This window comes from Heloderma suspectum, chromosome 4 (assembly GCF_057233095.1).
Source record: "Heloderma suspectum isolate Gila_16-S chromosome 4, 16-S_ref, whole genome shotgun sequence".
NCBI classification, from domain to species: Eukaryota; Metazoa; Chordata; class Lepidosauria; order Squamata; family Helodermatidae; genus Heloderma; species Heloderma suspectum.
The window spans coordinates 145,872,981-145,896,394 of record NC_139461.1 but is presented as its reverse complement, the minus strand read 5'-3'; the positions used below and the strand labels follow the sequence as shown (position 1 = coordinate 145,896,394).

Sequence of the window (23,414 nt, the reverse complement as noted above, 5' to 3'; positions counted from 1 at the left end):
TTACAACCAGCCAGAAGCTAAAGGAGTGCTGAACCTATCCCTAAAACTGGTCCAGCACCTTGGATAGCTTCTTTAGCCTTCTGGCTGGTTGTAAGTTGTAACTAAAACCCGGAATGGAATATCTACCCCACCTCAACTGGAGCCATCAGCCTCCCCTGACAGAAGATGCCAATAGTGACAACTGATACGAACCTCCTGAGTTTTGAGCCTTCTTACCTTCCTGAATGTCAGGTCCAGATCCATACATCACCTCCAGTTAGCTGGATGGCTCAAAAACAAATCTGGCAGTTGAAAGAGCGAACTGTGGAATGTTGAATTTTTCATGAAACTCTAAATACATGGGTTATACGTGACATGATTGAAATTTGAGCTGTCAAGGTATGGAAACAACAGGCATCCTGTTTTTCATCAGAATGCCTGTGTACTTTAAATATGTATAGCCAATACATAAATAAGCATAACAGAATGGGATAGGCAGAAGGCCACAAAGCAATACCTCCCCTGAAAAAGAGGCATTCCCACTGAAAGCTCCGATCTGCAGGAGTCATCCTATCAACCTCATGCTGGATCAGTCACAAAAAAGAACACAGCAGCCAGAGAACACCAAGTCAGCTATCAAATGCTAGCAAACTTGGCTCTATACACAAACCTTCTCACTCCTGGGCATCGTTGATGTGCTGGTGCATTTTAAGCTTTCCAATCCCTCCAAGGCTTACTGACAGTCCATTCTCAGGACTGTTGCTGGCACCTTAAATAAAAATATGCAGGATGGCAAGCATCAGCAGCTATACCAGGAGAACAGGGGGATGCTTTTTTCCCTTACAGCCACGTTACACCAGCCTCATCAACAAATCCACAGCACCACATGGATATTTAGTTCTCTATTTAAAAAGTGGAGAAAAAACTTGCTGGCCATCTGCAACAGCTGCATTTTGCCTCAATTAAAAATCCTTAAGAATGAATGCATCTGAGCATTCATGCATCCCCATAGAAAGCATCTAGAAGACACAAACTCAGGATATCTTCCACTGTCATTCCCTAATGAATGGTGGAAGAAGAGCTATCGTCTTGTCTCTCCTGGTAATCATGAGTAAGTCAAAGGTCAGAATAGGTATGAACTTTTCCATTCCTGTCACTGCAACATTTACAGTGCATTCCTGTACAGTACATCCTGGCTGGGTCCTGGGACATGCTGGGAGTTGTAGGACTTTTTTCTGTCTAAACATGCATAGAATTAAACCCTAAATACATTTAGGAGTGCAGCCTAAATGTGCTATAGTATGTCTTTTGTCAAATCAATTTTCTTGGTACTGAAAGACAATCGTTTCACATGCTGTACTTGCCCATACTTAGACTTGATGGCAGCTCTAGGTAAGACACAGGAAAATTCAGTAGCAGGGCAGACCCAAGTAGGGGAGATGTTGACTTCTTTTCCAGCCTTTTTTTCTGAGCACTGTGCATAACCTGTGCAAAGTGGAATATTTTAGCATGTCCATGATAAAAGGAACAAGTCAGTTTTTGGTACTTCCACGCTTCTCAGTTGTATATAATGTAGGTCCTAATTTTTTGGGTAAACATAATGAAATTTGTTTAGAGCATGTTATTTCTTTTATTGGTTGTAATTTTTCGCAGAACATTAAATTCCACAGCACAGCACCTTTCAGACTCTTAATGGCATTACAGTCTTACTTGTATAGCTGTGGCCAAATGAAGGTGCTTAGGCTCTTATTGTTATTGTGGAATGATGATTCACAAGTCCATGGGCAGCAATCCCTCACTTCATTATGGCCTCCCCATTAGTTCACACAGTTTTTCTGCCCAAGTTCTTTCAAAGAAAAGATGTCAAAGAATTGAAGTCTTCTGGAAGACTATTTGGGCATTGTATTTTTCTTAAATCAGGAAATAAGTAAGCATTTGCAAAATGAAGGCGAGTATAGAAAAAAGAGAGACAAAACTGTATATGTTGCACTATTTATGTGTCTAAAGAATAACTGTGTTTAAGAATATTTTTGAGAACCCTAATTCCCTGGAGCATACAACATTCCAATAATCTGAAATGTGCTATTGACTCATATCAGCGAGGGGCATAGAAAGACGGATATACCTTGCACAGAGCTTCTGTTTGGGAAGGGGTCTTCCCACCTTCGGCATATTCAGTGACGTAACTCTTTTCTCTTATATGCAGTTATAACTTAATATTAGGCATATCTACCTAACAAGTGTAACTTGAGAATTATTTGAAACAGGAGAACTACGTGACTTCATTAATTTTTAAATTTATAACACCTTCTCTGTAGCCATTGCTTATTTACACAGCCTGCTCAGATGCTCAGTTCACAGACCATTTACTGTCTAACCCCTTTTCACATACACTGTCCATACACCTACCATTTGTGCACATACAATACACCATTCACACAACCTAGCAGATGATCACTGCTTTGATTTTGCTGCACTCTGTAATTTCTTCTCCCCACCCCCACAGATAGTCTTCAGAGTAGATAGCCAAGGAAAGAATCCAAGTTAGTCTTGATTATTTTAAGTCACCTTTTAAAGTTATTTTTTAAAGATCCATGCCCACCTTCACTTATTTAAATGGCTTGCCTGTTTTTCAGAGTAGCATAAAAACTATCACTGGAGATAAACTGGTGGTGCAAATGAGAGGAATGGTGCTCTCAGATTTCCAGATTGTGGAAGGGGATAACAGTCAAGTTCTAATAGTTCACCTGGCTTCCGAATGGAACCATTTGGTAGGAATAATATCCCACTGATTCTTAAATATCTTCACTGGTAACCATCTGTTTGCCAAGTACAATTGAATGTGCTAGTGCTTGTTGCTTAACCTTAAAGCCACATATGGCTTGGGACAAGGTCTCCTGAAGGAATGCCTGTCTCTGTATACATCTGTCTGTGCACTGGGATAATCTTGGGAGGTCCTCTTTGGTGTGGCTCCACCACCCCAAAGAGGATTTGAGGTGGGAGATGGCTGGGACAGGACCGTCTCAGCAGTGGCACCCCATTTATGGAATTGCCTGGGAACTGCTCTGCTCTCTCTTTGGTGCTAGGCAAAGGTCTTTCTTCCAGTCTCTTAACTGCTAATAATGTGATGATTTTACAGCTGCCAATCTTACCCATTTTTAAACTTAGTAATCACTATTGTTTTACTGTTGTGCTTGGTTTTATTGTATTTTTCTTGCTGTGAGCCTCCCTGAGAATATCATATCATCCTATACATTAATGGTAAATTCAGAGTGTGGATCCTTCTGTAGCCAAAACAACATAATCCAAGCACAAGAAGGGAGGTATCAGCAGGCTTGGAAGTACCAAAACGTGGTGGTGGGGATCCTACGTTGCAGGCAGGGGGGACACATCTGAAGAGCATGCTTAGTGGGCATAGAACGCTGACTGATTTGGGGGCAGGGGACAGGGTGGAGCACCATGGAAGTGGGCATGGCTGATTAGAACACTGAGCAGAAACATCCTCCACTGCCGTATTTTCTTTCAGATCCCTCTTGTTTATATTGAAGGGCAAGATAGAAATGGACTAAAGCAAACCAATATAAACTAGTTAAATGCATGGGGACAAAAAAGTCTTCTTCACCTGGCACCAAAATGGCATCACAGTCGACGCCAGGCAAGACTTCCTAGGGATAGAATTCTACAACCAAGGACCCCCTCCCCCCGTGAGGGGCCTTTCCCAAGTCACCATCGTTGTATCTGTGATGGTGGGGGAAGTGGGGCTGAACCACCATACGGAGATAAGTGATCCATTAGGTGCACTGGTCCCAAGCCTTAAAGTTAAGCACTCACACTTTGAATTGGGCCTGGAAATGGACTAGGAGCTAGTACAGATGTTTCAGCACTAGTAAAATTTCCTAACACCTGGTCCCATTTAGCACTCTTGCAGCTGTATTTCGCAACAACTGCCATTTCTGAACCATCTTCCATATTAGTCAGTCAGTCAGTCAGTCAGTCAGTCATTTATTTATTACATTTCTATACCAACCAATAGCCAAAGCTCTCTGGGCAAGTTTACAAAGATTAAAAACATTAAAAATACAGTATGCAGAGATTAAAAGCCATTTACATAAAAACATGAACAGACAATATGCACCAGAGAACATATATCTAAAACAACTTCAAACAAGCAAACTCAAAGCAATCAACCATAACCGTAAGACATTCCAGGACCGATTAAAACTCATCAGGTGCTGCCAAATGCCTGGGAGAAGAGAAAGGTCTTAACCTGGCACTGAAAAGATAACAGTGTTGGCACCAGGCAGGCCTTGTCAGGGAGATCATTCCATAATTGGGGGGCCACCACCAAGAAGGCCCTCTCCTTTGTTGCCTTCTTCTGAGCTTCCCTTGAAGTAGGCAGCTGGAGGAGGGCCTTAGATGTTGAGCATAGTATACAGAATGTTGAGCATAGTGTGCAGATATTAAATAAATAATATAACCAACAGCCAATTCCTGAAAAGTGCCATGTACAAGAGAGAGCAGCCAGATGTCTTACAAATACCCATATAAAAAGTGCTAGGTGCAGAGGTTCAACAACAACAACAATAATAACTGCTTAAAGATAACAGAGGGATGATCTACACCTAATATGGAAATCTTTGCAGACCGGCACACATGGACAGACCCTTATAAAGAACCAGGCCTTATGAACAGCCATTTCACACTAGCTGGATCCCCCCATCCCCCGCTTCACTCACCAGGAGAGTCACTAGTATATTTCCCTGCACACCTCCCTTGCTGTCACAGCAACAATAGAGGAGTAAGGGCTGGATGGTAGAATCAGTACATGCTCCTCTCCTCTCTCAGCTGCCGCATGATCTTTCACGTGCCCCACTTCTCTCTCTCTCTCTCTCTCTCTCTCTCTCTCTCACTCACTCACTCCACTGTAGTTCTCAGAGGCTAGGGCAGCAAACAGATAAGGAGCTGTGCTGGAAAGAGAGGGAATCGTCAGCCTCCTTCCTTGTGCTCTGGGTATGCTGGCTGATTATGTTGCTCCTGTGACTTCTGAATGCTGCCAGAAAGCTAGGAGATGTTGAATTATGATACTGGACTCAGGAAAAGTGTACATCCTTGGCTTCTTCAGCAATACAAGTGGGTCAACGTGGATTCTCTGTAATATTTGCAGGGCATTTGTGAGCCTGAAAAGACACACTAAATATGTGCATGGTGCCTCAGCCAGTCACTAACATGAGAAGCAGCTGTTAGTTGGATTGCTGTTATATATAAGGAGTTGTACAACGTGTGTTGTACCGAAAAGGAAGAGATGTGTGGGACAGGACTAGTAGAAAACATCTCAAGAGATCTCAAGAAGGAAAAGGATCCCAGAGTGGGTTGGTTTTGTTTTGAATTCATAGATACAGGAAGTAGTAAAAGGAAAGATTTGGAGAGAAGAGCTAATTTTGAGACAGGCATATGGATTTTCCAGTATGTCTCAGGAAAAGAACTGGTTAGGTTCCATTTCCTGGTATGAGGCTTGGTAGATGTATGTTCAAAATTCACAGTTCTTATTTCAGATATATTTTAATTGCTCATTATTTTTATGTCCTTTGCAGAAGCTGAGGAGCTGTATCAGAAGAGAGTTCTGACCATTACTGGGATTTGTGTTGCGTTGCTTGTTGTGGGAATAGTATGTGTGGTAGCTTACTGTAAAACCAAGTGAGTGACTTTTATTCATACTAAAGAGAGCTATGTATGCACTGAAAGTTTGTGTCATCCTTACAGTTCTAATAGTTACCAGCCTAAGATGCTTACTGTACAACAAAGCTCAACTCTCCTATTCATGGAAGGCAAGAAGTAAGAACAGGGCAGAGGAAAGGAAAAGGAGCCTTTTTGCGCTAAATGTGCCTCTTGACCCAGAGCACTGAAGCTGGAATGACATTACATGGTTGCCAGGTAGCCCGTGTCAACAGCTCCAAGTCACGTCTTATTCTCTGCTCTGTAATGTTTAGTAAGGCCAAAGAGGATTTAAGAGTTCCATCACTTCTACTTTACTTCAGAGGCTGCTGCTTGTTAGGGCAGGGGAACTTGCAGGACAGTGCGATCACACTATACATTTACCTTACTAAATGTGAGAGAGAAGAAGAGGAAGAGGGGGTGGTTCTACTGTTTTGGTAGCAGCACACAGCACTGTGTTGTTGTTGTTGTTGTTGCATTTCTATACCGCCTCATAGCCAAAGCTCTCTGGGTGGTTTACAGAAGTTAAAACATTAAAATGCAATATACAGAGTTTAAAAGCCATTTACATAAAAGCACACAGACAATATACACAAACAGCATATAACTAAAACCATGCAGTTCCAGGCTGCTTCCAGATGGGTAGCTCCTAGTGCCACCCAATCTTCTGTTGCTGGTTACATGCAGAACTGCAATTGACTTCCCACACATCAGCAAGTGAAGCTCATGTTTCTCTGTGTACATCCCACTATGTTTGATCCCCACTGATAGGTGTGACATGCCCACTGGAGCATGGAAGAGACAATTAACCTGAGCATCCACTTTTACACCCATTTTTAAATCAGTTCCTTGAACTTGTGCTAAAACTCTCCAATATTTAGGTACTATTGCACAAACATTTTAGCATTGTTTTAAGGACGTAGGCTAAAAAGTGTTTTAACAGCAATTTAAAGAACAAGAGCGGGTGGGGAATCAAACTTCTAAATTGGCATCAACCAGAAAGAGTGCTCTAAGAGGTTTTTGTTTTGTTTTTTCATTTCAGTGCTATTACACAAATATTTCAGTGTGTGTGTGTGTGTGTGTGTGTGTGTGTAAAGACATGTTAATGTAAATTAAAACATGGTGAGAAAAGGGGGCTGGCCAGGATGGTAACAGTGAAAGAGTGCTGAAGTGTACATCTGCGGCAATAGGCTACACAGCCCAATGTGCCTTTGCAGCTGGAAAAACCTTGCCTTTCAAGAAAGACAGAAGAGTTGTGCTAATAATGATCCTGACCTTGTGGTGATTGTGGCACTGTGCTGTTTACACATCTCCAATATCATGCCCACTTTGGCCAAGCTGCAAATCCAGATGAGAAAAAGATGCAAACTGTAGAGATGGTGCTCAAAAGCAAACTTTCTCCCAAGACCAGGCAATTTTTCAACCAAAGTTGTCCAATGTAGGATCCACTTCCTCAATATGAGGATGCAGCAAAAAGGGCCCATCACAGTAAAACTGTTTCCCTATTCCTGTCTGGATGTCTTTTTGGAAAGAATCCAAGTGTAAGTAAAATGTATTAATCTGCTTATTCTTTAGAAAACAGAGAAATCAGATGCATAATCATTTGCAGCAAAATATGTGTCCAGGCCATCAGAGCAGGAACCTTGCAAATGGCCCTAGCCACCCACGGCTAGACCCTGAGGAAATTCAGATGGCTGATGTAAGTAGCCTTTGTTACATGGGGATCACCGAGAAATTGCAGCTGGTGGAGAGACAAGGACAAAGGGAGGGAGGAAAGGGACACACCCTCATCCCCTCTCCTCCTCTTCTTTCCCCTGCCCACATCTCCTGCCTTTTCAGTTTCCCTTCCTTTTTAACCATTCTTCCCTTCCTCAGCTTGGCCAGTTCATGCAGTGGTTTACTGGTGGTGCTCAGTGCCACTGTGTTGGGGAGGGAGACCAGATCCTTTATGAATCATAGAATCATAGAATGGTAGGGTTGGAAGGGGCCTACAAGGTCATCGAGTCCAACCCCCTGCTCAATGCAGGAATCCAAGTCAGAGCATCCCTGACAGATGGCTGTCCAGCCTCGTCTTGAACGCCTCCAGTGTGGGAGAGCCCACCACCTCCCTAGGTCATTGGTTCCATTGTCATAGTGCTCTAACAGGACGTTTTTCTGGATGTTCAGCTGCAATCTGGCTTCCTGTAACTTGAGCCCATTATTCCGTGTCCTGCACTCTGGGATGATCGAGAAGAGATCCTGGCCTTCCTCTCTATGAAAACCTTTCAAGTACTTGAAGAGCGCTATCATATCTCCCCTCAGTCCTCTTCTCAAGGCTAAACATGCCCAGTTCTTTCAATGTCTCTTCATAGAGGTTTGTTTCCAGTCCTCTGATCATCTTTGTTGCCCTCTGCTGAACCCTCTCCAGCTTGTCTGCATCCTTCTTAAAGTGCGGTGCCCAGAACTGAACACAGTACTCCAGATGAGGCCTAACCAGTGCCGAGTAGAGGGGAACTAGTACTTCACAGGATTTGGAAGCTATGCTTCTATTAATGCAGCCCAAAATAGCATTTGCCTTTTTTGCAGCCACATCACATTTTTGGCTCACATTCAGCTTGTGTTCAACAACAATTCCAAGATCCTTCTTGCTTGTAGTGTTGTTGAGCCATATATCCCCCATCTGGTAACTGTGCATTTGGTTTCTTTTTCCTAGGTGCAGAACTTGGCATTTATCCCTATTAAATTGCATTCTGTTGTTTTCTGCCCAGCACTCCAGCTTATCAAGATCACTTTGAATTTTGTTTCTGTCTTCCAAAGTATTAGCTATCCCGCCCAATATTTGCAAATTTGATCTGCATTCCCTGCACCTCCTCCTCCAAGTCATTAATAAAAATGTTGAAGAGCACTGGGCCCAGGACTGAGCCCTGTGGTACCCCACTCGTTACCTCTCCCCAGTTTGAGAAGATCCCATTGATAAGCACTCATTGAGTCCGATCCTGTAACCAACTGTGGATCCACCGGATTGTTGTTTCATCTAGCCCACTTTGAGCTAGTTTGCTCCTCAGGATATCATGGGGCACTTTGTTGAAAGCTTTGCTGAAGTTAAGGTATATTATGTTCACAGCATTCCCACAGGCCACAAGGGAGATTCCCTGATCAAAAAATGAGATCAGATTTGTCTGGCAGGATTTGTTCTTGACAAATCCATGTTGGCTTCGAGTCATCACTGCATTGTTTTCAAGGTGCTTCCAGATGGATTGCTTTATCATCTGCTCCAGAATTTTCCCAGGGTTTGATGTCAGACTGACTGGTCTGTAGTTCCCTGGTTCCTCCTTTTTGCCCTTTTTGAAGATAGGGACAACATTAGCCCTCCTCCAGTCATCTGGCACTTCCCCCGTCCTCCATGATTTCTCAAAGATAATAGACAGTGGTTCTGAGAGCTCTTCTGCCAGTTCCTTTATTACTCAAGGGTGCAGTTCATCTGGCCCTGGAGATGTGAACTCATTCAAAGTAATTAGGTGTTCCTTGACCATATGCCGTTCGATCTCAAGCTGCAATGCTGCCCCTTCAGCCTGTACTTCGTCTTTGCCAGCGGGGGTCATAGACCCTCTTTTGGAAGAAGACTGAGCCAAAGTAGGAATTGAGCACGTCTGCCTTTTCCTTGTCATCTGTTATCATTTTGCCATCCTTATTTAATAGTCGAACCACCATTTCTTTCCTCTATATTTTACTATGCACATATCTGAAGAAAGCTTTTTTGTTGCTTTTAGCATCCCTCACTAACCTCAGCTCGTTCTCAGCTTTAGCCTTCCTGACACCATCCCTGCAATTCTTTTCTACCTGCCTGTACTCTTCCTTTGTCGCTTGGCCTTCCTTCCACTTCCTGTATGTGTACTGAAGTATAACATGGTCACTTTCCCCCAGAGTTCCCGTAACTGCTACTTTATCCACTAAGTCACCTCTGTTGATTAGAATCAAGTCAAGGATAGCCAATCCTCTAGTTCCTTCCCCTACTTTCTGTAGGAGTAAATTATCAGCAACACAAGTCAGGAATCTCCTGGAGGCGCCATGTTTTGCAGAATCTGTCTCCCAACAAATATCGGGGAAATTGAAGTCCCTTATTACTACTACATCATGCTTCCTTGAAACACTGGCAGTTTGCTTTTCAAAATTTTCATCCTCGTCTTCTCCTTGATTGGGTGGCTGGTAGTAGACTCCAACCACCATGTTCCTTATATTCTTTATTTTATTCTTTATCATTTATTTTAACCCAGATGCTCGTGATGGGGCTACCAAGCACATCCTTCTGTATTTCTGTGCAGAGATATGTATTTTTAACATATAGTGCAACTCCACCTCTCTTTCTGTTTTTCCTGTTCTTTTTGAACAAGTTATATCCTTCAACTGCTGTATTCCAGTCATGGGAGTCATCCCACCAAGTTTCAGTTACATCTATCAAGTCATAATTTCCCTCCTGTATTAAGAGTTGAAGTTCGTTCTGTTTGTTTCCCATACTCTGGGCATTAGTGTATAGACATTGAAGACCATGTGCTTTATAGTCTGGCTTTCTTCCTACATGTTTCTGAAGACTATTACTGGTTGCTATTAGAGCTGTTCTCTCTGCTGTGGTGCATGAGCCTTCATCCATTGTTACCCCCAACTTTACATCTCCCTCTCCTGTAGGATTAAGTTTAAAGCCCTCCTGATGAAGTTCTTCATGCTGTAGGGCCAAACACATTCTTCACAGCCTCTGTGAGGTGCAACCCATCCCTTGCCAACATTCCATCTTCCAGGAAGTATGGCCCATGGTCCCGGAATCCAAATCTCTCACGCCAGCACCACCTTTGTAGCCAGTCATTCACCCAGAGTACTTTTTTTCCCCCTTCTGTCCCTCTTCTAAGTACTGGAAGGATGGATGAGAAAACTATCTGGGCTCCAAAGTTCTTGAGTTTCCTTCCCAAAACTTAAAAATCTGATGTGATTTCTTCGTAGCTCCGCTTGGCGGTATCATTTGTTCCCACATGGATGAGAAGAAAGGGATACCTGTCAATGGGCTTTTTGAATGCAGGGAACCCTTCGGTCACGCCTCTAATCTGTCCTCCTGGGAGACAGCATACCTGGCGAGTCCACGGGTCTTTGTGACATACTTGGGTTTCGATCCCACGCAGCAAGGAGTCTCCCACTCCCACTACTCTTCTCTTCCTGTTGTTGTAGGCCTCGGTTTCATCACCTCTGCTTGACTGACCTTCAGCCTCTTGCTCGCTCTCATGCAGGTTCCCCTGTAATTCTTCCTCTGCAGGCTGTCCTCCAGTCTCATCCTCAAGTACCTGGAAACGGTTCCCTAGCTCCACTGCCTCCACTGGTGCCGAGTGTCTTCTAGTTCTTCTTCTCCTGTCATCCTTTTCCAAGGAGTTTCCTCTACTTCATTTTTCCTCACCTCAGCATTTTCCTCTTCTGCCTCAGCTTGCTGTTGCTCCTCTAGCTTCTGTTCTTCCCTTTGCTGCTGTAGTTCCCCCATTCTGTCCAAGATCTCTTCGTGTTCTCTTATTCCCCGGAGGGTCGACAGTCGCCGCTCCAGTCCACTTACTTTTTCTTCCAGCAGCGTGATCAACTTGCACTTATTGCAGGTGTAGGCCATGTTGTTCTCAGGTAAGAAAACAAACATGGCACACACCTTGCAGGTCACCAGCACTCAAGAGTCTGGTCCTTCCATAGCCTCTATTCCCTTTTTGTGTCTAGCTTTCTGATTATTCTAGAGTAGCCTGTGCCTGCTCCTCTATTCACTGGAGGTTAAAAACACCGGCCCACTGGTATGGAAGTGTGTGAGAAAAAGAATTTTTTAAAAATGAAAAAAGATGAAGAAAATGAAAAAAAAACAGGGGGAAAATGATGGGTGGTAGTGGAGAAAAAAACATTAGGGGCTTCCCCCTTGACCTCCCCTGCCGAACTCCCCTGGCCAACTCCCCGTTCGCGCACTCTGATCTCTCGCTGTCTGGGAGCTTGCTTTCGTCTGTAGTCCCTAGACCAGCTGGAGCAGCATCCTCTGCTCTGCTCAGCTGGGAGGCAGGAAACAGACTGAAGCTTCCCGCCTACTCAGCTGCTGGGAGTACTCAGGCCACCCCCCTCAATTCAGTTGGAGCTCTCGGGAGCACCTGGTGAGCTCACAGCCATGCAGAGGGAAAAGGACAGCCCCCTGGGCTTCCTCCAGCCCACTTACCTCTTTGCCCTTGTCTCCTTTGTCTCCTTTGAGAGGACATGGGAGGACATCATAGGCCAGAGCCACAGAGGCTAGCTGCAGAGTGGGCAAGCGGCACTTGGAGCAGACTGCTCACATTACGGCCCACACTGGGCCTGCTACTTACTTAACAGCAACATCACACCTTCCCAGTGCTGGAGTAGCTGCCCTGTGACTCAGCTGCTGCCTTCTGATGCCTTTGAATAAGGACCTTCTCCAGATCCCTCCCTCATGCAGCAGCGCTCAGCAGCAGAAGCTAGTAGACCTCGACAAACGGTCACACAAGCTGCTGCTGGGGCTGACTGGCTCCATTTAAGTTTCACTTCTGTCTTTCCCTTCACTTGCGTCCCCCTTCCCTGCAAACTTCTTTGGTAGTGATGGAGCAGAGTTCCACCCCACCAGAATCCAGGCTGGAATCACAGCTGTACTGGAAGCGTGTCCAGAGTCATCCCAGAACCAGCTGCTTTTGGTGGGTTCTAGTCCTGTTCTGGAAATGTCAAGGTTTCCTGGGCCATGCAGTTCCCCTCTCCTACAGCTGAAGGCCTTCAGTTCCCCAAGGGAGCAGTGATATTGCCATGCAGTCCGCATGCTGGAGGCGTCAGGGTAGACAAGGCATGGCCACGCTCGGCCTCAGCCCCATCCATCCGAAGGCTTCCTGCATGTCGTTCTGAGCATCCTCGCCACCCTTTGGTGTTGTGTTAGCTGGAAGGAATGCCTTGAGCTTGCCAGTGGGTAGGTTTCCTGGAATGGTTGGATCAAGAAGTCCGTTCTCCTGGGCAGTGTTACCCTACAGTGGCCTCTTTAGGAAGTTCCTTTCCTCCTGCCATTGAAGGAGGAGGAGGTGGGCGCAAGAAGGGGAAAGCAGCTGACATGTTTGGAGATGTGGAGGGGGAAGTGGCAGCCTCTCTCTGCTCCTTCCCTTCCCTAAGCAACCCCATTCCTTCCTCAAACAGTGAGAACATGCTGGGGAACCCTGCCATGCCCCCCTCTCTCTGGTTTTTCTGGTACATTGTGAAGGTATTGTTTTTAAAAGCTTTTTGGTTAAATTATTAATTTTTATTTAAATGTGTTCAATTTGATTTGATAACTTTATTTTAAATTCTCTTAGAGGTATTTTGTTTTGCTGCTTTATATTATAAGCTGTTTTGAGAGCCTTATCCTTGGCCAAAAGGCTGGATAGAAATTAAACATGTTAGTAAGGGTTCGCTTGGGGTAGGGAACCTGGTGTCCTCCAGATGTTGTTGGACTCCAGTTGCCATCATCCCTGACCATTGGCCACGATGACTGGTACGAATGGGAGTTGGAGCCCAACAATATCTGAAGGGCACTTGGTTACAGATGCATTTCATTTGGTGCTGCTTGGTTAGTTGAAAGGAGTTCCATGTGTCCCCTGTACACACACACTTCTCCTTTGGCAAGCTGTCAGTGTCTCTAAGGAGATCCTGTGCCTTCCTGGATGGCCCAACACCCCAGGCAGGCACAGAATTATCTGCATGTTGCCTCCTCTGATACTGTGTGCTGGAATGCTTATTTGGTACTCTGTGCTTCACTCCCAGGCTGCAAATGGGGGAGGCTGCCCAGCGGGTGGTATTATGAGGCCATAAGCTTCTATCAGCAGCATTCATTGCCAGTGTAATTATCCTGGACGTTCTGAAACGGAAGAATGAAAGTCAAGCATATTTAGGACGATCTGAATTGGCTAACCTAATTCTTATCCTCTGAAAATGGAAACATAATGTACTCTGATCTATAAATAATCCTATAAATAATAATCCTATAAATAAAGCTCTACTCTCATCTTAAAATTAATGTCAGGTAATCTGTGACTCTTTTCCCAGTACATGTCTAAAAATGTTCCTGCCAGTGAGCATGTCATACGAAGAGAAACAGAGACCACCTTTTCAGGGAGCCATTCCTGCTCACCATCACATCCCTGTTCCACAGGAACTCCTGCTTCAAGCCAAAGGTACTGTGCATCAGTGCTGTCCTAGCTCCATTGTCTCTCCGGGTGGTCTGCAGAGTTGTGGCCAGTGCACAAAAGCCCTTCAGTAAATGGCATTAGGCAATTCCACATGTAGTTTGGCCCTTGCAGACTTGTGGCCTCATTGCAGTGGCTTAGTTCCAGGAACTGACCTCTGCTTGCGCCTGTCATGCCTCAGTTTCAAATCCCACCTCCCCCATGCTTGCAGGTACCTCCTATCTTTCCAGAGGCAGTTAGGGCTTGGTGAGCAGACTGGTTTTCGCCCCCAAAACCATTCAAGCTCCTCAAATGTTTCTGCTGAACTGTCAAAACCAATGGGAGCATTCCTCCCTCTGCAAATAGCTTCCATGGGCCCCCCGATCCGGATTGGAATTGCAGTGTGGCAGATAGTTAAAGCACCTGCTTAGCACAGCCCTGTTCCTCGCTGAGGACTCCTGCAGTCGCTGTGTACTTTTTTGAAATGTATATTCATATGGTTAGCAATTGTGTGAGTAACCTCAGATATAGTTTGACCCTAAACTGGGCTCGAGAGTGAGTGAGCAAGGAGGGACTGCAGTTTTCACCACTTTTTACAAAAGCCTCGATCAGAGAGCTCCCAAACACGTGAATGTCTAAAAACTCAGAGATACACTTCTAAGCCTAAATCTGAAAGTGGGTTAACATAGGTCTGCTTTTGGACCTTCATGAAGTTCATCTGGGATTGTCAGCATGTGAATATTCACCCAATTTTAGACATTGTTCACACATCACATGCCCTGGAACCCTGGCTTGTTGAGATCAAAAAGCATGCTGGTGCTCACTCCCCGAGTGCACCCACTTGGCTCTCCCTGCAAGTGGGAGCAGCTGAACCAACTAAACACCCTCCTCCATCCGTAGTCTGTTTATCATGATATCGGCATTTGGCTCTTGGGGTGAAATAGGCTCAACAACCTTGATTCTGAGGGAAACTCGCAAATTAAGGAGTCTTAGGAGAACAGGGGGAGGGTGGTTGTTGCCCCACCCCCAATATCTACTCCCTGAGGCAGCCACCTCACTCTGCCTCATGGAATGGCCACCCCTGGGTGGTCAGTTCGATATGTCATAAGTTGTAACCTAGGGAGGTAGTGGGCTCTACCACATGGGAGGCATTCAAGATTAGGCTGGACAGCCATCTGTCAGGGATGCTTTGACCTGGATTCCTGCATTGAGCAGGGGGTTGGACTCGATGGCCTTGTAGGCCCCTTCCAACACTACTATTCTAGGATTCTAGGATCTCTTCTTGATCATCCCAGAGTGCAGGACATGGAATATGGGCTCAAGTTACAGGAAGCCAGATTCCGGCTGAACATCAGGAAAAACGTCCCGACTGTTGGAACAATACGACAATGGAACCAATTCCTTAGGGAAGTGGTGGGCTCTCCCACGCTGGAGGCATTCAAGGTGAGGCTGGACAGCCATCTGTCAGGGATGCTTTGACTTGATTCCTGCATTGAGCAGGGGGTTGGACTCAGTGGTCTTATAAGCCCCTTCCAACCCTACTATTCTATGATTCTGTGTCCAAGTGGGGATTCTGGCTTGTCTCTTCCCAAAGAAGCCGGAGCCATAAGTCAACAGCAAATTATGACCAAGCAGGAACGATCAGGCAGTGTGCACTAGCATGTTTACCTGACCAGGATAAGTCAGGATTCTCCAGAACCAGGCCATTCACTGTAACATAAAATTACAATATGTTAACATGAATTGAGGTCCTCATCACTAGGGATGGGCAAATGAGTGATGTCTGTGTTCACCCAGACTCTCCGAATAGCGACTTGCTACTCATTTCTCCTCAATTTGCACTCACAGTTGCAATCTCTGTTCTGTGTGAATGGGAACATTGCACAACATGAAGTGATTGAACACGAAAGTTGCATAAAAACATCTCACATTTGCAGAAATTTTCCCCATAGAGTAAAGCACGAAATGATGCATTTTAAAAGTTGCGCAACTGCAATGTTTTTTCTTGTCAGAATTTGCAGATTTTTCAAACACAAGGGGATGTTCGAGAATTTGTGAACATTTTTGGAGAATCCATTCTCCTGCTCATGCTCATGTTTGCAGTTGTGAATAGGGCATGCTGTCATGTTTTGCGAGCAGAAACAAAATTTTTGTACTTCCCTACTCATCACAAGTCACCTTACAGGCCCACAAATGTGATTTTGGAGCCCTTCTTTTGTGAGCTCCACGTGGCATGTGAGTAAGTTGCATGGATCTGTGCACTACGAAATAGCTGGGAGGGAATCTATTCCAGCTATGGACCAACACCTGTTTATTGCTTGGCTTGATCTACAGACATGAAAGCCACACTTGGAGCCTGGAACGGACAGAAAGCCTGACTTCGGATTGTCAGTCAGGAATAATGTTATCCTCTGTGGGAACCAGCAAATGCAACAGCCCTGCATGCGTGGAAGCACGCGCTCGGCGGGAAGCTGCATACTCCATGGGTGAACAGCAGAGGCCACTGATGCAGCACAGAGAGTCCGTGGATTCCCTTCGCGACTCACCACATAGTGAGAGGTCTCGTTTTCTGTCATTATTACCGCTCACGGTTTACACTGACAGGTCAATATGGACAGTGCTTTGCAGACCTAGAAAGCAAAAAAGAAGAAGCCACCCCTCTCTCTCTCACACATATACACACAAGATCAGATCTCTAATAGTGCATGAGAGAAAGGGAGACAAGAGGGGAGGGAGGAAAGAGAAAAGTCAGTGAGAGGTTTGATTGGCAATTCAGCAAGGGAGATGGATAAACTGAGTAGAAGGCTTTTGTGACACATAGGTTTGGTGACCCTGCAAGCTCATGTAGCATAGTGGCTAAGAGTCTGAGTTATGAATCAGGAAGCCCATGGTTCGAAACTGATCAAGCTTATCTGCCTCAGCCTCACCATGGGGATAATGATACTGACTTGCTTTGCATGGTGGCGGTGGTGGTTTTGTTGTTGTTGCAGGATCACAAAAAGAAGTGTGAAGTGCTCTGAACACCGTAAAGAACTTCCTAAGTATTATTGCGATCATTCATTGATCTGGCCCCCTCCTCCCCAGAGCCATTTGTCTCTTCCTGTGACTCCTAACACACTCTCACCACTGATCTCTTGTCCTATTTCAAAGAGTGCTGCTGTAGGACTTGGACTGCCAAGAACTGCCCAGCATGTCAAGGGGTGGGTTTGTGGCCAGCCGAGCAATCCTAACCCTTTCGGAAGGGTGTTCAGGAAGGTATTAGGATAGGTGGGGGTTCCCCTCTGCCCAGCGGCCCCATTTACCTACACAGAAAGCTCAGCGAGTACAAATCTGCGTGGATGTAAATCTACCACTGTCAGTGTCCCTACTGTTGTTAGGGTCTGCTGGACCCAAAGCTGCTCTGCTCCCTGGGGAGCAGGCCTCTCAGCCACACCAGTCCAGAGCTTAGCAGACCTTAGCCAATGAAGAAGGTCCACTGAGTTGTAAAGCCCAGCAACACTAACCTCCAAACCTCCCACCCTGGCCAGCACAAGCCAACAGGGCACTGGGAGCCCCGAAGGATCTTCCGCCTCACTCCCGGCTCCATCCTCATGGCCCTGCAGGTGGCTAAAGAAGCCAGGGAGCTGCCCAGCCAAGGAGTCGCACACAGACCTAAAGACTGCGGGACATGAGATATCGCAACAGCCAGGCACCAGCTGGTATTGTGTCCTCAGAATGCTAGAAAACGTATTGGTGTAATGAAATTATTGGGACCACTTGGAAGGAGGCGGAGGTGCAGGCCAGTCATCAGATGCAGAAATAAAAAGTGGGCATAGAGCCCCATGCAAAAGCATAGTCTGAAGCTCTACCAGTGCCTTATCTGCCGTGGCTTCTGCCCTTGACACCAAAAAAGGGCATTCTCCTGTCCTCTGCTTTGCATGCAGGGACCACGATCATTCTGCTTCGGATGCTCGACTCTCTGCCAACTTTTAGAATTCGTCCACAATAAGGAATGTGGTCAGTTAGCCACTGCTCTTTGCTTATGTCATTAGGAAACAGACATCATGCTCCAAACAGTGAGGAACCTGGCATAAGGAACAAGGCGGAACCACTCTCTACACAGAGATATTCCTTAGGGCTGTGTAAAGTGAAAACTGCTCACCTCGAGCCTGCCTCATTGCATGGATAGGGGGCCACCTCAGCTTGGAGGCTTGGACTTGGGCTGACACTGAGTTTCATTTGGCAGCTGAGGTGGAGGCTCACCTCGCCTCATTTTCTGAAGCCTTGGCTGTCGCCCCCATTGACTAGGACAGGAATAGCAACCGTCCATAATTTTTCAGATTTGAAAAATCTGTCCAAATCAGATGAAGGTTTCAAGCATACAATCCCCTTCTGAGGGGATGAAGCCTGACAGATTTCAGGCAGATAGGTGCAAGGGAAATCTTTAAAGTCTGGCTCTTCTCTTAAAGTGACCCCCCCTCATGGTTTTGTGAATAATTTGCTAAGTTCTTTGTTGTTGGGCATGGCGTGGCACAGGGGCACCTGTAAAGCCATCCGAGCACCGGCAGCCTACTGCTTTAGGCAGAGGGCATGTGGGTCCTTCTTTCTCTTTGTCCCAGGGTTGAGATTCCCAGCTCATCAGTGTGGCTTTATTTGAAGAGCAGTGGGGGAGGAGGCAGCAGAGGTGGCAAGATCAGCCATCCCCTTGCCCCCAACCCCAAGCGACATTGCCTGGCTGCCTGCAGCTTGGGGCCTCTTTGAATTTGTGGGCATGGGCCACCTTTAACAGGAAGGTGGTGCCCTCCACACCCTGTCCCAGGCTGCCAATGAGGAAATACTGGAGGAGCTTGATTCAGGCTGTGGGGACTCGTGGTGTCAGCAACCCTCTGGAGAGGCAGCAAGAGCAAAGCAGGCAGGGAAGTGGACACACAGTTCTGTGTGATGTGTGCCACTGGTGAGGACTGGGTGAATCAGGAAAAGGCCTGTGCTGAAGGGCAAAAGTTCTTGGTTGTATGATTGAAGCTTGATACCAGTGCCATTGTTCCTTCTAGGTACGTGTCTGCCTTGACCACTCCTGCGCGCCTGTCACCTGTTGACGTCCATTGCCCGGCATCAGCCCACATGCCCACTTTTGAGATCACCTCTGCTAACTCAGCTCACGCCGTCTCACTGCCCCCCGCAGCATCCATTAGCTTCCAGGTGGAGGAACAGCAGCCATTGCTCAGAAGGTACCAGGTCCCTTTCCAGGATACACAGAGGTATGATAGTTACTACCAAAGAAGGAGCTACCTGAATGAGAGCACAGGGAGCTTGCCCTCCAGCCCCTTCCGCATTGCGGAGGACGACGAATACGAGACCACGCATGAGTACATCACAGCACTAGAGCAGCCGAAGAGCGCAGGCAGCGGCAGCAGGCGGTGGAGGAGATCTAGACTCAATGGGCATCTGTCGCACAGGGGCAAAATGCTCAGAGACTCCTTTTCAGTGAGCAGTGCCTCATACAGTGAATCTGACGAGGAGCTGGTGGCGGAGAGCACCCCCTTCTTAAGTCTCCGGAACACTGAGGCGATGGACCCAGATTCCCCCCCTTTGTATCATCTGGCTGAGAGTAGGACTCACTATTCCTTCGACAGGTGCAGCACACAGGGAGGTGGCCAGCTGACACGTACCAAGTCCAACCAAGATTCAGCACCACCTTAGATGCCACACAAACTCTTCCTCATGCCCACTCCCATGAACACGCCAGTACTGAGGAGGGGGGGAAATAACAACAGAACAGACAAAATTTTATTTTATATATAAAAAGGAAAAATATAACAAATGAAATGTTTTATTTTCATTTTAGCAATGATGTCTTATAATAGCTAATGGCAAAGACCTTTTTATAAGGAATCTCTATTTATATGTAACACCTTGATTTACAGCTTCTGAGAAAAGAAGAAATCAACAAAATAAAAATTAAAAAAAGAGATGGGCCAATTTTTGACTACTTACAAATCATTAAAAAATATTGTGGTGCCTTTTGCTGTATGCTAATGCCAGAGTCCACACTGAAGATTATGTTTAAGCATTCTTGAGATCATAGGCTTTATGTTCAGGACAACTTGTTGTGGAATATTTTAATGGGCACTTTTCCATTTGAACAAGTCCCTTTTAAATTGCTTGATATCTGGATGTTGGTAATCTAGTGCTGTTAATGTATCGCTCTCTCTCTCTTGCTCTCTCTCTCTCTCTCTCACACACACACACACACACACACACACGTCTCAGTGTTTTCATAAGTACTTTTCCCTTTCAGGGAAGATAATATGTACTGCTGAGCAAATATGCTTTTTATTGCAAGATAAGCAGGAAGTGAAAAAAGCACACAGTAGCAACAGCCCTTACAATATCTCTCTTGTCCTGAACAGATCTGTAAACAAGGGAAAACCAGATAATCAAACAAATCAAACATTTCAAATGAATGCGGATAAATAATACTTGTTTCAGTAATGCTACTTTTAAAATCTGGGTCAACACTGCGATTGCAAACAAACGCTAGCTATTCATCAGCGACTCTAAGCAACCACTGTGCATTTCACAGAGCAAAACAATGTGCAATCCAGATGCTGATGCGGGCTGGATCAGAAAACAAATGTGAGCCCACAGTGGAAAGGTCAGGACCTTCAAGGTGCTGTTGATGAGGTGTGGACACTGCACATGTTCTGAAAGCCGCAAGTGAGGTAAGAGTCTCTGAAATACATCACCAGGATCACCAGATAGACCCTCCTCCTCATCTTCCTCTTTATCTCTGATACAGTGCCACCAACATTGTAACCCTTGCCTCAGCCTTCCTCCAATGGAAAGCAGCATCAAAGGAACTGCCTTTGTGTGCTGCAATGTGTTGAAGTCATTGTTATTGTAATGTTCTAGCGTTTCACAATGACTTCCTGTTTTGTTTTGAAAGCCACAAGGCTCCCCATCATGTCTCTTGCTCTGAGAGGGCCTTCAGTGTACAGGTGGCAAGAAAACTCCCCTGGAAGAGAGCGTGCTTCTTTCCTTTCAGTTCCTGTGGGGCCCTCTTGTTTACATCACAGCCTGCCTCTTTCTTTTTCTGTTTTGACTTCTGCATGTCCTTTGCATTTCAGATATTGTAGATTGGATGCATGGAGAAGCTGTGACTGAGAAGATAAAATAAAATTGCCAGTGTATGTCATTGAACTTTTAGCAATAAAGTACTTTAAACCCTTTGTTCCTCACCCACAACAGGGTCCAATAGAAATGCTGCTAATTTGTCATAGATGATTGTAAAAATTTGCTCTGGATTGTCTGAATGTCAGAACTCTTGACTGTTTAACACTTGAACTTTTTTTTTAATATTATGAATAAAACTAAGAAATGATTCTAAAATCAGTTTTACATTTAGTGGTCAGAGAGAAGCACTGAAAAAATGGGAGCCCTCTCAAGCTGTTCACAGCATGGCAAGCCTCACTTGGATCAAAGGCGTATATATGCAAGTGACAGTTCTCCAATATGCAATAGCAGACCTGGCCCATTGTCATTGCTTTCCTTCTGTTAATTGCTAATTGAGATTAGCTGGAGGCAAGATTTCTTTCCTGAGTTGTCACAGCCAGTTCAGACCCCATCATTACATATGTGATGTTAGAATACTTTATCCCGAATGAGCATACTTCTGCGCTGACATTAATGCTGCATACTATGCACCAGCAGAGGCTGGTGGCTCCGATGTCGGTGGGGCTGTGGAGCCGCTCTGGGTTTCAGTCAGCACTAGTCAGAATTCTAAAGGAGCCATCCAAGGTGCCGAGCCCATTTGGGGTATAAGGTTGAGCACTTTGGATAGCTCCTTTAGAGCTCTGGCTGAAACCCAGAGTGGATGCATTGCCCCACCGAAACTGGAGCCACCAGCCGCCACTGCTGTGCACATTTACTCGGGAGTAAGCTTGACTTTACGAGTTGGACTTACTTCTGAATGAGCATGTATAGGGTTGGGATGCACCTTTCATTTTATTGTTCATTCACCTAGTTCAGAGAGATCCTTTCAGAGCTCTTCACAGTCTGCTTAGGATTTCACCATCCTGAATAAATGTGGATAATTCACTGGTCTATCCCTGAATACAGATCATATACGATGGGTTCAATAGGTCTGGATCCAGTACAGATTCTTGGAGAATCCCACTACTTTCCACTGTTAGGAAAACTCAGTTTAGGCCACCCTGCTACTTCCTAGGAACATCGGGAGCTGCCTTACCCTGAGTCCAGCCGTTGGTCTACCTAGCCCAGTACTGCCGACACTGACCGGAAGCCCTGACTCCCTGGGGCTTCAGGCAGGATCCTTTCCTAGCCTTACCTAGAGATGCTGCCGGGGATTTTCCAGTGAAAGCTCTTTTCACAGCTTTTGTTTTAGAGATGTTATGATGCCAAGCATTAGAGGTCAGAAGTCCAAAGCCTTCTTGCACATGAGTCTGGGGTCTATAACATAAGTCTGATGCCTTCTTTAAATCTGAGTCTGGGGCCCTCTTCCAGGTCTCCACATGTATCTTCTCCAAACTCTTTGCCAAGCCATTTGATCATTTTGGGACCAGGGTAGCAGTTGCCAGCTTCTTCAGGACTCAACAATATTATTTAATCTACAATGATATTATTTAATTCCTTTTGGTACCAGAGTAGCACTTACCACCACTATTGTCTGGGCCAGAGTGAGAGGCAGGTGAACAAGCAGGTTGCAATGGTGAAGAGGAGGAGCGAGTCCAGGGAGCTCTTGTCAGCGGGCCCCTGCTGAGGTCTGGGCCCTTGGCAAGTGCCCAACCATGCCTACTTCTAACACCAGCCCTGGCTGGCAATAAGTCTTCCTGTTGAAAAACAAATGGAGCAATAGTGCAGATGTGAGAGCCTTCATTAGTGTTACTGGAGTCAAAACAGAGCTACATTTTATTGTAAAATCATGCTTTGGAAAGTGATTTGGGAAGAGACTTGGCTGTTGAATAGGTAGATTTTTTTTTTCCTTTTAAAATTCTGGGGCCAATGCTGGGGTACCCAAAAGCCAAGGAGTTGGAAAACAACTTAGTTCTTAATGTACCTTCCCCACTTTTTGTAGGGGTGTGCATTTGTTGGGACTAATGGAAAATCAAACCAATTTGCTCAATTTCCATTTGTCCAAAATGAGTACAGAGGGGGAACGAATGGGCACAAATGGAAGTCCTGCTTGGAACGCCTAATCATGCCCTTTGTGAAGGTAACCAGGGGACTTACCTACCTTTTCTGGTGGCAGGAACTCTCTTTGGCTTCTTTTTTATACTCTGCTCTGTCACCCTCAGTGGGATGAGTTTGCTTCTGCAGCTGCTCCTAAGGGGTTGGGTTTTCCAGGATGCCCTGGATGTTGCATCGGTCCAGGGTATTCCAGGGAAAAACCTGCTGGGCCGCAGGAAATACCATGAATTGTGGCAGCAGCCAATTCATATTTCGCATAATGCTTTGGAATGACATAATGTCTGGGGCACTGGTGCAAAAATTAAGTTTCCATGCTATCAGCTTCACTTTGTTTGCAACTTTGTTGCGATGTTCCCCCAGTCGCAT

The 23,414-nt window shown here is 45.6% G+C and overlaps 1 protein-coding gene across 1 annotated transcript in view; it reads left to right on the top strand.

Annotated features, from left to right (window-relative positions):
* The window catches only part of NRG2 (neuregulin 2), a 209,885-nt gene extending 188,663 nt beyond the window's left edge, over nt 1–21,222 (top strand). Inside the window, exons 6-10 of the mRNA XM_084850839.1 lie at nt 5,571–5,673; nt 7,267–7,390; nt 13,744–13,871; nt 16,197–16,421; nt 18,893–21,222. Of these exons, the coding sequence (XP_084706965.1) occupies nt 5,571–5,673; nt 7,267–7,390; nt 13,744–13,871; nt 16,197–16,421; nt 18,893–19,541 (1,229 nt within the window). The 3' untranslated portion in view covers nt 19,542–21,222. The remainder of the gene's footprint in view (nt 1–5,570; nt 5,674–7,266; nt 7,391–13,743; nt 13,872–16,196; nt 16,422–18,892) is intronic.
* Nucleotides 21,223–23,414: the final 2,192 nt, after the last annotated feature.